General features: G+C 42.3%; 1 protein-coding gene across 3 annotated transcripts; it reads left to right on the top strand.

The window, feature by feature from the left end:
* Nucleotides 1–3873: 3873 nt before the first annotated feature.
* Nucleotides 3874–13155, top strand: LOC120993134 (von Willebrand factor-like). Of its 3 annotated transcripts, none has more exons than XM_040421719.1 (4): nucleotides 3874–4091; nucleotides 5297–5359; nucleotides 5514–5558; nucleotides 12635–13155. In XM_040421719.1, the coding sequence occupies exons 2-4, from the start codon at nucleotides 5320–5322 to the stop codon at nucleotides 13006–13008; spliced, it is 459 nt and encodes a 152-aa protein (XP_040277653.1). In that variant the 5' UTR covers nucleotides 3874–4091; nucleotides 5297–5319; the 3' UTR covers nucleotides 13009–13155. The 3 variants fall into 3 exon arrangements, with proteins under 3 accessions (XP_040277653.1, XP_040277646.1, XP_040277641.1); XM_040421712.1 differs by having other exon boundaries at nucleotides 3874–4117; XM_040421707.1 differs by having other exon boundaries at nucleotides 3876–4076.
* The last annotated feature ends 287 nt before the right edge of the window (nucleotides 13156–13442 follow it).

Genomic DNA, 13442 nt, shown 5'->3' with positions numbered 1-13442 from the left:
GAATATGGAGACACTAAAACATGATTTTTTTTTTGTTTCAAAAATGATATTATTGTGTAAAACTTACATAAATTTAAAAAAAAGTATACATATTAGGAATCGCCGCGTCCGTATCGACCGGCTCTATAAAAATATCACATGACCTAACCCCTCAGATGAACACCGTAAAAAATAAAAAATAAAAACTGTGCTAAATAAACAATTTTTTTGTCACCTTACATCATGAAAAGTGTAATAGCAAGCGATCAAAAAGTCATATGCACCCCAAAATAGTGCCAATCAAGCCGTCATCTCATCCCGCAAAAATCATACCCTACCCAAGATAATCGCCCAAAAACTGAAAAAACTATGGCTCTCAGAATATGGAGACACTAAAACATGATTTTTTTTTGTTTCAAAAATGATATTTTTGTGTAAAACTTACATAAATTAAAAAAAAAGTATACATATTAGGAATCGCCGCGTCCGTATCGACAGGCTCTATAAAAATATCACATGACCTAACCCCTCAGATGAACACCGTAAAAAATAAAAAATAAAAACTGTGCTAAATAAACAATTTTTTCGTCACCTTACATCATAAAAAGTGTAATAGCAAGCGATCAAAAAGTCATATTCACCCCAAAATAGTGCCAACCAAGCCGTCATCTCATCCCGCAAAAATCATACCCTACCCAAGATAATCGCCCAAAAACTGAAAAAACTATGGCTCTCAGAATATAAAGACACTAAAACATGATTTTTTTTTGTTTCAAAAATGATATTATTGTGTAAAATTTACATAAATAAAAAAAAAGTATACATATTAGGTATTGACGCATCCGTATTGACCGGCTCTAAAAAACTAACACATGACCTAACCCCTCAGATGAACACCATAAAAATTAAAAAATAAAAACTGTGCTAAATAAACAATTTTTTGTCACACTACTTCACAAAAAGTGTAATAGCAAGCGATCAAAAAGTCATATGCACCCCAAAATAGTGCCAATCAAACCGTCATCTCATCCCGCAAAAATCATATTATACCCAAGATAATCACCCAAAAATTGAAAAAAACTATGGCTCTTAGACTATGGAAACACTAAAACATGATATTTTTGTTTCAAAAATGAAATCATTATGTAAAACTTACATAAATAAATAAAAAGTATACATATTAGGTATCGCCGTGTCTGTATCGACCGGCTCTATAAAAATATCCCATGACCTAACCCCTCAGATGAACACCGTAAAAAAATAAAAATAAAAACTGTGTTAAATAAACCAATTTTTGTCACCTTACATCACAAAAAGTGTAATAGCAAGCGATCAAAAAGTCATATGCACCCCAAAATAGTGCCAATCAAATCGTCATCTCATTCCACAAAAAATGAGACCCTACATAAGATAATCGCCCAAAAACTGAAAAAAACTATGGCTCTCAGACTATGGAGACACTAAAACATGATATTTTAGTTTAAAAAATGAAATCATTGTGTAAAACTTACATAAATAAAAAAAATGTATACATATTAGGTATCGCCGCGTCCGTGACAACCTGCTCTATAAAAATACCACATGATCTAACCCCTCAGATGAATGTTGTAAATAACAACATAGGGGTGCATCAGGGAGGCTTCAAATGGGACATGGTGTCAAAAAAAACTGTCTAGCAAAATCTGCCTTTCAAAAATCTGTATGGCATTCCTTTCCTTCTGCGCCCTGCCGTGTGCCCGTACAGCAGTTTACGACCACATATGGGGTGTTTCTGTTAACTACAGAATCAGGGTCATAAATATTGAGTTTTGTTTGGCTGTTAACCCTTGCTTTGTAACTGGAAAAAAAATATTACAATGGAAAATCTGCCAAAAAAGTGAAATTTTGAAATTGTATCTCTATTTTCCATTAACTCTTGTGGAACACCTAAAGGGTTAACAACGTTTGTAAAATCAGTTTTGAATACCTTGAGGGGTGTAGTTTCTAGAATGGGGTCATTTTTGGGTGGTTTCTATTATGTAAGCTTCACAAAGTGACTTCAGACCTGAACTGGTCCTTAAAAAGTTGTTTTTTGAAAATTTCTGAGAAATTTCATGATTTATTTCTAAACTTCTAAGCCTTGTAATGTCCCCCAAAATTAAAATGTCATTCCCAAAATGATCCAAACATGAATTATACATATGGGAAATATAAAGTAATAACTATTTTTGTAGATATTAATATGTATTATAGAAGTAGAGAAATTGAAACTTGGAAATTTGCTAATTTTTTAAAATTTTGGGCAAATTTTGTATTTTTTTATAAATAAAAAAGAAATGTTTGGACTCCATTTTACCAGTGTCATGAAGTACAATATGTGATGAAAAAACTATCTTAGAATGGCCTGGATAAGTCAAAGCGTTTTAAAGTTATCACTACATAAAGTGACACTGGTCAGATTTGCAACAAATGGCATAGTCCTAAAGGTAAAAATGAGCCCGGTCCTTAAGGGGTTAAAGGAAATCTGTCACCTGGATAATCGCTTTTGAACTAAAGCCATAGCCTAATAGCACTTAGTACCTTATTTCTAGATCTGCCTTTGTTTCAGCAATAGATGTTTTCTATCTTCTGAAAATCCTGTTTATTTGGTATGCAAATGAGTCAGTAAGGGGCCCAAAGGGGCATCACCCTTACAGTAAGGAGCCCAGGCACGCCTTCTGCTAGTGCCCAAGCCCGCCCTCACTCATGCTAGGAGTAGGGAAAAGGGGGGCAGAGTTATGGCTTGAATGTGACGTAGGAGGTGAGTGGACACAATGTGTCTGGGCTCCTTTCTGTAAGAGTGACGCCCCTCTGGGCACCTTACTGGCTCATTTGCATACCAAATAAACTGGATTTTCAAAGGATATAAAACATCTATTGCTGAAACAAAGGCAGATCTAGAAATAAGGTTCTTAGTGCTATTAGGCTATGGCTTTACTTCAATAGCGATTATCCTGGTGACAGATCCCCTTTAAGATTATCCCTGGCACATTTTCAACTATTAGGACTGCGAGCATTTTATTTCATTGACTGCTTATTAGTATACCTGTGCACTCTAGGTTGATCGTTATTCACCTCCAGTTAATCAAGCTGATGAAAGACTGCTTAATGATCTCCATGCCATGGAGAACCCTGACCCCTGTCAACTTCCCTCACTCCACTGCTAGGTCACTTTCAGGCCAGGTCAAGCGGCGTTGTAAATCCTGACTGGCTGCTGCTGTGCTGACATCACTGTGGGGGGTTGAAGAAAGGGTGGAGGCTTAAAGGGTTACCTCACATGGTGCTTCAGGGCTCTCACCAGTGCCTATGCCGCCACACAATGCTATGTCTTTAAATGTTCTAGCACCCAACAGTGCGGTTGCTAATATTCTAATAGCTGACACCTCGATGACGCACCAATACTTATAACTGTGCAGACATGCGTTGGGTGGGGCGTTTTTTGTGAATTTGTTTGTGACTATAACAGACTTTAGTGCAGGATTGGAACATATGGGAATGTAGTCAAAGCATTGGGGCTAGAAACAAAGTAGCAAAGCGTTAACAATTCCTTGAAGCTCCACTTTCATTGTTCTTCCTGTTAGTCTGTGGCCAGTGTTTGGTCAGTAACTGTTTTTAGTGTACAAGTAAGAAATGATTTAAGTTATTTTATTCTAGTCTAGATACAGATTAATTAGTGAATAACACAGTCTTAAACAGTAGTTTTCTGTTTATAAAGTGTATTTGTGTGAATTGGAATATACCCTTAAGCTTAAACATTGCACAATATTAGAAGAGGAACTTTATTAGTTTCTATTACAACATCTCATGTCACTGCCAGTTCAGACGGGAAGAACTAGACAAGAACGCAGCTCCGGAAGGTTTTGTAATTGGACAAATATCATGAAGAACACAAATATTAAAAACTGTCTCATTGTCTTCTACAAAAATGTCACTGTGATAATGAGGAGAACCCATGTGACGCAAGAAGTCCTTACTTGATATTTAACTGCTGCAGTGTGTAACCTATATCCTCCAAGACTAGCTCCTTTATAAGACACAGCAGCGAGGCTTCCCACAAGAGCAGAAGAATCTCCTACCAGGTATCAATGCCCTCAGTATATTGTCTTCTCATTCGTATCAGGTTACTGATCTAATTTTTGGTCCTTGCTGCTCTGTCTTTTGCATATCTACTAGCTACGGAGAGTGTCTACATACCCTTCTCATTCTCCTTCAGCTTCATTACTTTCTCATTGTGCTCCAACATTTTCATATCATCCTCCTTTTTGTTGTCTCCTCTTTTTCATTGTTTTCTTCTATTTCACATATTCAATCTATTCCTTCTCCTCCGCTTCTCTTCTCTTTTCACCTCCTGCTTTTTCTTCTTCTTACCTTTCTCTTGGCTTTCTCTGATTTTCCCTGTCTTCCTTCCTTTGCTTCTTTTCCTTCTGATCCTTCTTGTTCCTCTCTCTTATTTTTCCCTATCCCTTTTCTTCTCTTTTCATTCTTTCAATCTTCATCGCTTTCCCATTTCATTTTTCTCACGTTTGATCAACCTCTTATCCAGCTCTCTCCTTCCCTCGTCATCATTTTGTTCCTCTTGTTCCTCTTCCCTTTCCTTATGATTTTCCTTCACCCCCTTCTTGCTTCTTCTACTCATCTTTTTCCTCTTGTTTTTATTCCCCTGCTATTACTTCTCTTTCCATTTCTTCTTTTTCCTTTTTATTCTCCTCATCTTCATCCTCCTTCTTCTGCTACTACTCTTCTTTCCCCTTTTTCTTAATTTTCTTCTATCTCTGATATTCTTTCTTTTTAATTTATTCCAATCCTTTCTTATTTTCCTCCTCTTTCTCATCCTATACCTTTTATTTTCCTACTCTCCCTCTTCCTTCCTCTTTGTTTACTGCTATATGTTCTCTCACATTTCCATATTCCTTTTTATTATCCTCATCTTCCTCCAGCTTCTTCTACTCTTTCTTCTTCTTTTCCTCAAGTTCTTTTCCCCCTGCTTTTCTTTCTCTTTCTTCCCCAACTCTTCCTCTTCCTTCCTTGTTTTCTTCTTTGTCCACTGCTATTCTTTCCTTTTCCTATTGCTTTTTATTCTCCTCCACATTATATTATTCCTCTTCATGTTTCTTTCTCCTCATGTTCTTCTTAACCTCTACCATTCTTTCTGTGTCCTCTTCTTATTTTTCCTTCTTATTCTCATCTTCCCCTTCTTGTTCTTTCTCCTCTTGCTCTTCTTCCATTGTATTTACTGCACAACATGTATATAGAAAAAAAAAATAATGTTGAGTTCTCTGTTTCCCTATCTGCCTCCAAGTTCAATTAAAACACACATCAAAGATGACTTCTTCTAAGAAACTCCTGAAACTGGTTATAGCAGGTGAGTCACATACAATAATATACAGATGATATACAGTAACTAAAAAAATTACCTATCCAAGTTCAAGATATCCCAGCCAGTCTACAGTATATAGTGCTCTCCACAACAAAATTGCTAGTCTTGTTTTAACAATATCTTCTCTTGTCATTTTCAGTATGTTTTGTATTTCTGACCAAGGGGTGTCCAGCTGCTGCTACAAGTAAGTCATCACTACCTGAACCATCCAGCATAGTGACATTAGATTGGATGTCTCCCTGATTATTTTTTCAATTTACAGTAATCAATTGTTTCTCTTTTTTTTTTCTTAAACATAAAGAGATGATTATAACTAAAGATGAGCGAATTGAAGTTGACGAAGTGGAATTCGATCCGAATTTCAGGAAAAATTCGATTCGCCACGAATCCGAATTTCTTCATGCTTCGTGGTAACAAATCGCATTTTTTCCTGAATTGGCTGCTGCACATGTTAGGACATGAAGCAAAGAACTCTGGGAATGAAGGATTACCCACAATGCCATGCATGCAGCCAATCAGCAGCCAGCCAGCCCTGTGATGTCACAGCCCTATAAATAGCCTCAGCCATCTTGGATTCAGCCATTTTCCAGTGTACTTAGTGCAGGGAGAGACGTCAGTAGGCGCTAGGGACAGTGCTAGGAAAGACTTGAAAACATATTTTGCTGAATAGGAGTTAGGGGAAAGAACATTAGAAGTGTAGGGAAAGGATAGGGGGGAATTATTCCACAGTATTGAAGCAGAACAGGGTCCAATAGGGGAGTTTAAAGCCTGGGTAATAGGAACAATCCTATTACACCTTGCAGCACTGACTAGGGATCCAAATTGCCATTATATAGCTCTGTAATTCCAGCAAACCATTCTTATTAGGGTGCAAGTGCTGTTTAATACAACCATTAACTAGGAAATATTTTTATGTCTTATTTGCCCTATGTTCTAAATCCTTTTTTGGCTTGTATTAGTGGGACAAAAGGGATTATTAGCCGTTGTTTGGTGAAGTGAGAAAATTATAGCCCTTTTTGGGGTGTATTGGTAGCTAAAAAAAAAGTATTATTTTCCGTTCAGTGGTGCAGTTATATGTTCTAAGGCCTTTTTGGCTGTTCAGCGGTTCAGTTATATGTTCTAAAGCCTTTTTTGGAGTGTATTAGGAGGGAAAAAAGGGCTTATTAGCCGTTTTGTGGTGATGTGAGAAAATTATAGCCCTTTTTGGCGTGTATTAGTGGCAAAAAAAAAGTATTATTTTCCATTCAGCTGTGCAGTTATATGTTCTAAAGCCTTTTTTGGCGTGTATTAGTGGCAAAAAAGTATTATTTGCCGTTGTGTGATGAAGTGAGAAAATTATAGCCTTTTTTGGGGTGTATTAATTTCTTTTTTATTTACTTATTTGATCTAACAGTATGTCACACAGAGAACTGACAAGCCCTGCACAGGCACAGGTTTCTGGCGCAGGCACAGGTCGCAGCAGAGTAAGGGGCCATGGCAGCAGGGGTCACTACGAGAGGCCTGAGCTCCCAGTGTCAGCCGGCGGTTGTATCTTGACCAGCAACCCAGCGGTTCTTGAATGGTTGACTCGGTCATCCAATTTGTCCCAAGTGACATCAGACACTCCCAGCCAAGAGTCGTGGGTTCGTCAGACACAACCCTTAGTTGGCATGGCCCGGGAGCAGGCCCTGTGCTCTGACCTGTCCTCAACCTGCCTCTGTCCTTTTCTGTTCCCTCAGCCAGAGAAGTATTATATGCTGTGGGCTCAGCTCCTCTATACAGCGAGGACGAGCTGCTAGAGGACAGTCAGCAGCTACTGCCCAGCCAATTGGGAGCCGGGTGAGGAAGGGGCTTCATCATCATCAGGAAAAAAAGGGTGGCAGCTTGCACGTGAGGCAGCGGGGGAGTCAGAAAGTCTGTAGCGTGGTTGAAAGTAAGCAGGGTGGCAGCAGTGGGAGGTCGGGAGCCAAACATGCCCGAGGTAGACCACCCACTTCGTAGGAGCCTACCTGCCCGGTAAGTAGTGGTGTGGGGGTTCACAGTGGCAGCAGCGGTAGCAGTCAGTCAGTGCAGAGTGTTAGGTGTAAAATCACCAATTGGGCGGTGTGGCAGTTGTTTGTTAAGCCGTCGGAGAAGGTGAATATGGCCATTTGCCGAATCTGTGCGCAGAAGGTGAAGCATGGCCAGGGTGCCAATGTTGGCACCACAACCCTGCATCAACATATGCAGGGTCACCATAAAGTCTCCTGACAGAACCGTGGCTCCAATGTGGTGGACCAGCCTGCCGCAGCAACCGCTGCTTCACCCAGTGGCATGCACCCGCTTTCAGGCAGTCAAGGCTCCACCACCTCAGCGAAGGGAGCTGTCTGTCCATCCCATTATCTACCGGTCCTGATGCTCCTGCTCCTCTCGCTCCTACTCCTCATCAGTCATTTCGTCAGCAATCGAACACCGAAGCGATTGCCAAGAGACAACAGTATGTGTGCACTCATCCAACGGTACAGAAGCTGAACGTGCTCCTGGCCAAGTTGCTGGTGCTGCAGTCCTTCCCTTTCCATGTGGTAGACTCTTTGCACCTTTCAGAGAACTGGTGGCTTGTGCCGAGCCGAGGTGGAGAGTCCAAAGCCGTCATTTCTTGGCAAAAAAGGCAGTACCAGCCCTGCACAAATATGTAGAACAGAAGATGGGCCAGTCCTTCAGCCTGTCGGTATCTGCCAAAGTGCACACAGCACCGACCTGTGGAGCTGTAACTATGGTCAAGGACAATATATGTTCCTTACGGCCCACTGGGTAAATGTGGTTCCTGCCTAGCCAAACCAGTAACTTTGCCAAGTGACGCCGCTTCCGCCTCCAAGTTCTTACGCCGTTGGTCCTGCGACAATGTCCGCCTCTGCCTCCTCATCCTCCACTGTGGCCTCAGCCTCCACTGCAGGGACAATTCACAGTGCTCCTTCAGCATACCACATGTGCAGGGCATGCTGTTCTACACCTTGTTTGCCTGAGTCACAAAGGGTAGGAACTGTTCCGTGTCTTTCACTGAGAAATCGAATTCTGGCTTTCTATGCGACAACTCAAAATCAGAACCATGGTGGCCGACAATGGGAAGAACATGGTGTCGGTGCTGCGTCAAGGAGGGCTGAGTCATGTGCCCTGCATTGGTCACTTGTTCAATCTAGTTGTCAAGCGGTACCTGAAGTCTTCCTCCCATCTGCAAGACATCCTAAAAAAGGCCAGGAAACTTTGCATGCACTTCAGCCACTACTAGTACATCGCCAAGCACACCCTCCTTGAGCTGCAGTGGCAGAACAGGGTCCCCCAACATAGGCTGATATGCGACATTTCCACTCTGTGGCCTCCTCATGCTACTGCTGCCACCTCCACACCTGCCACTCTGTGGCCTCCTCATGCTGCTGCCACCTCTACGCTATGTCACCTTGCTACTCTGTGGGCTCCTGCTAGCTGCTGCTAACTCAACACTATGTTACTGGGCCACCCTGTGGCCTCCTCATCCTGCTGCTGCCACCTCCACACTATTTCACCTTGCCACTCTGTGGTCTCCTCGTGCTGCTGCTAACTCACAACTCTGTCTCTGGGCAACTCTGTGGTCTCCTCATGCAGCTGCCACCTCCACACTATGTCACTGGGCCACTCTGGGTCCTCCTCATGCTGCTGCTGATGCCACCTCCACACTATGTCACCTTGCCACTATGTGGTCTCCTCATGCTGCTGCCAACTCACAACTCTGTCTCTGGGCCACTCTGTAGTCTCTTCATGCAGCTGCCACCTCCACACTCATTGTCATTGTGCCACTCTGTGGCCCCCTCATGCTGCTGCTGCCACCTCCTCACTATGTCACCTTGCCACTCTGTGGCCTCCTCATGTCGCTGCTGCTGCCACCTCCACACTATGCCACCTTGCCAGTCTGTGGCCTTCTCATGCTGCTGCTGCTGCCACCTCCACACTATGTCACCTTGCCACTCTGTGGCCTCCTCATGTTGCTGCTAAATCAACACTATATCACTGGGCCACTCTGTGGCCTCCTCGTGCTGCTGCTGCCACCTCCACACTATGTCACCTTGCCACTCTGTGGCCTCCTCATGCTGCTGCCACCTCAACACTATGATTAAATGGCCAAAGAGAAAGGGGATAAGGCGCTCATATGTGGTGGTGGACAAGATATGTTGGTTTTTGCTCCTAGCCAGGGTGAGTGATTGCTACTCACCTTGGTTTAGTTGCACTTTCTACAGTGAAATTCTGGTAGGGTTGAAATCGTAGGGGTGATCTGGGTTGGTGCAGCCGAATATCGTCCAAGTTGACCATGGGCGGGAGCCAAGCCGCCCCCTTTGGTGCGTATTGTGATGTATGAAGGGGAGCTCGTCTGCACTTGGTTCGTGCGGTGAGCGGATGGACACAAGGCACAACTCACAACCCAATTGAGGATACAAAGTACTTTTAGCAAAGACGACACGTTTTGGGGTACGCAGGACCCCTTTATCAAGTCTGTATCCTTGTCACCGTAGGCTTAATGGGGGGAACTCCTGTTGGAAATCCCTTTTAGAGGGTATGGCGGTCCACACTGCTTAAAGATGTGGCCGGTGGGTGTCCTCCTATGGTAGCACTTCTGCACGTGCAGCCTGTGGTGTCACCCCAAAACGCGTCGTCTTTGCTAAACAAAAAATAAAAATACTTGGTATCCTCAATTGGGTTGTGAGTTGCGCCTTGTGTCCATCCGCTCACCGCACGAACCAAGTGCAGATGAGCTCCCCTTCATACATCACCTCAACACTATGTCACTGTGCCACTCTGTGGTCTACTCATGCTGCTGCTACTTCAACACTATGTCATTGGGCCACTCTGTGGACTTCTCAAGCTGTTCTCCCACCATCCCCACTCCACTATTTTGCCTTTTTGGCCTGTTTGACATCATCATTTATTTGATCCTTCTTCTGATCTGTCAGAAGGAAGGAAAAATGAGACGCACAATGGATCCTGTCTGTGTAGCAGCTGTAAGGCCTGTATGGTCCGATCAGAATTGGCTTATGATTTGATAGCCAAAAGCAGGAGTAGGTACAAAACACAGAAGACATGCAAATATTCCATTCACATGTCATCTCTATTTTGGATCCACTTTTGGCTTTAGCAATACTGATGGATTCCTGACCAAATGCTGACCGAGTGAAGGCGGAAGCTTAACAGGCAGGATCTATTTTTTTCTGATGAATCAGAGGAAGGGCACAATAATTAGTGACGTCAACACAAACTTACTGCTGACACCCTTTCCACTCTGTCAGGGGGCTCTACTTGTATAAGCGTTTAATAGAACAGGTTCTGTAGACATCTATGTGGAATTGGCTGATGGCGATGTAAAAGGAATGATCTCCTTCACGCTATAGTAGGATCTTGGGCCTCTGCACGGTTCTTTATTCCCCGTGACTGCCCAAATAAGTGAAGTGTGCAGTGATTCTAAGAGCGACGCCTGTCATCTACATGTCATACTGACTCACAGTATTGTTTCACTACCACAGCAGACTCTCTATGCGTGTTACTGCAAGGCACAGTGTTCTACACCACTATACAGGGTCTCTGCCGCCAGGAAATATCAGTTTTTTAATATGATTTGCCGCAAATAAATTTGGATCGAATCAAATCTTTTTGGAAAATTCGGCAAACCGACCGAATCGAATGACCCATTTTGGCTAAGGTAGCACATTTATTTAGTGCTACCATTAAATAAGGGAAGCTCCCCATTACTGTGGATTGCAAGTTCCCTAAGATAGGGATGAGTAAACTTGTGTTTTCAAGTTCGGTGTCCGTGGTAGCAGAATCCATAATGGAATTTTTAGATAATCCGCACCCTGTATGCCGAAATTGAAAAGACAAGTTCACTCAACACTAAATTCAGATCTTCACAAATGCCCAGGACGCGCAGCTTCACTGTGAAGTACTCTCTGCATTGAACAACTTCATAGCCCCTTCTCTCTACTTTGAGTGACAGCTGCATCATTCAACCAAGAGCCCACTGCCATCCAACAAGGAGCCCACTCATATTTATCCAGAAGCACACTACTAGTTTCACTCAAAGCAGATGGGAGTGGCTGTAAAGCAGCTCAGTGCAGAGAGCAGAAGACATTTCACAATAAAGCTGTGCCTCCTGGGCTCTGGCAGGAGAAGAACCTGACAGCCTAAAAGTTCATATTTATACTACTCCTGATGATTACAAAAGTTATTATTTTAATGCTTTCCCCTGCCATTCCTAGCACTGTCAGTAGTTTTGCATCGTCAAAACTGTTGATAGACTACTTTCAAAGTAATACCCACTTGTAATTTTAAATTAATAAACAGCCCATCTTCAGAAAGTCCTGATGATCAGCTGTTATCCTGGAGAAAGTGGAAGTCAGTCATTCATTGCCCTTACAGGACAAATGTGGTAATCCATGCAAGAAATGTACTGGATGACTCGGTTTTTCAAAGCAAAAGTTCACAGAGGGGAATCCCAAGTATAGCACCCTAAGGCTACTTTCACACTAGCGTTGTTTGAATCCGGCGTTCAATTCTGTCAACGGAACTGCCCGCCGGATCCGGAAAAACATGTGAAAACTGATTACATTTAAATCCTGATCAGGATTTTGATCACAATGAAAAAATGCATTGGAAAAAACGGATCCGCCATTTATGGACTTTAACTTTTTTTTCACGTTTTTCGGGTTTAACATGGAAAAACCTGATCCGTTTTAATGGAACACACGGCGCCGGATCCGGCGTTAATGCAAGTCAATGGGAAAAAGGCCGGATCCAGCGTTCAGTCAAAGTGTTCCGGATTTTTGGCCGTAGGTAAAAATACAACATGCTACGGTTTTCTGAAAAGCCTGATCAGTCAAAAAGACTGAACTGAAGACATCCTGATGCATCCTGAACGGATTTCTCTCCATTCAGAATTCATTAGGATAAAACTGATCAGTTCTTTTCCGGATTTGAGCCCCTAGGACGGAACTCAGCGCCGGAAAAGAAAAACGCTAGTGTGAAAGTATCCTAACAACCATTTGACTTCATATGACATATTACATAAAACAATCCATTTGCTCACTTGTTAACCGGTTCCACAAGTGTCTATGTTTTATATTTCAAGTCTTGACAAGTTTCAAGATCTCTGCTTGCTCTCAGTAAATTCAAAATTACTGTTTCTTTTAATAATCAGAGGTTAAAATGCTTGTAATGACTTGACCCCAATTCATACTCATGCTGATGATTTCTCGTAAATTACTTTTGGTTTATCATCCACAGCTGTTCGGTGTCCTCCAAATAGTGTGGTCAGCAGCAAAAGCCTCTGCTTCAATACTTGTGACAATCTCAATGCTACAACTTGCAATAAACCCCGTACTTCTCAGTGTCACTGTATAGAAGGATACGTCTTCCAGTCCGAAAATTCCCAGGAATGCGTCCCTGTGTCATCCTGTAAGGTCACCTGCCCAGCATACATGACTTTCAGGGAATGTTACAAGATTCCCGTGGAGACCTGCAATACCTTAGGAATCCACCCTGTGCCAAGTGAAACATGCACACCGCGTTGTGTGTGTATCGATGGATACGTTCTGTCAAATGAAGACAATCCCCAATGCATTAACAAGAAAAAATGTCCCCAACTGGCCCTCAATTAGTAAAGCCACACTACAGATGGAGCAGCCTGTATTGTACATGACCCATCTATCTTACTTAATAGTCCTAAATAAAATCACAATCTCAATTATTTATTCCCTTCACGAAAGACATGCAGTGCCCCATAATAAACGTATACTATAATATTACATGTGTCTCCTAATTTATTTAATGATAAAAACCATGGTATTGACTCGCTACATAGTGGTTAACATACCAGGTGGGGTCTTTGGAGACTGTTAGCCCAATCCTTGATGGGCTCATTCCTTTGCTGCTGGGTCCAAGACTTTCTTCTCCAGATTATATCTGCAATTTTAGCAAATAAAGTGGAAAAAAGTCCAAGAAACCCCAGAGGAGATGGGCAATATTGCATTTTACCAACATGCCTTTGGCTTAAAGGGTTATTTTCATCTCTGAGAATGGGGGCATATCGCTA

The sequence above is a fragment of the Bufo bufo genome, chromosome 1 (genome assembly GCF_905171765.1).
Source record: "Bufo bufo chromosome 1, aBufBuf1.1, whole genome shotgun sequence".
NCBI classification, from domain to species: domain Eukaryota; kingdom Metazoa; phylum Chordata; class Amphibia; order Anura; family Bufonidae; genus Bufo; species Bufo bufo.
Note: the sequence above shows the minus strand (reverse complement) of the source record. Positions and strands in the feature narration are given on the sequence as shown.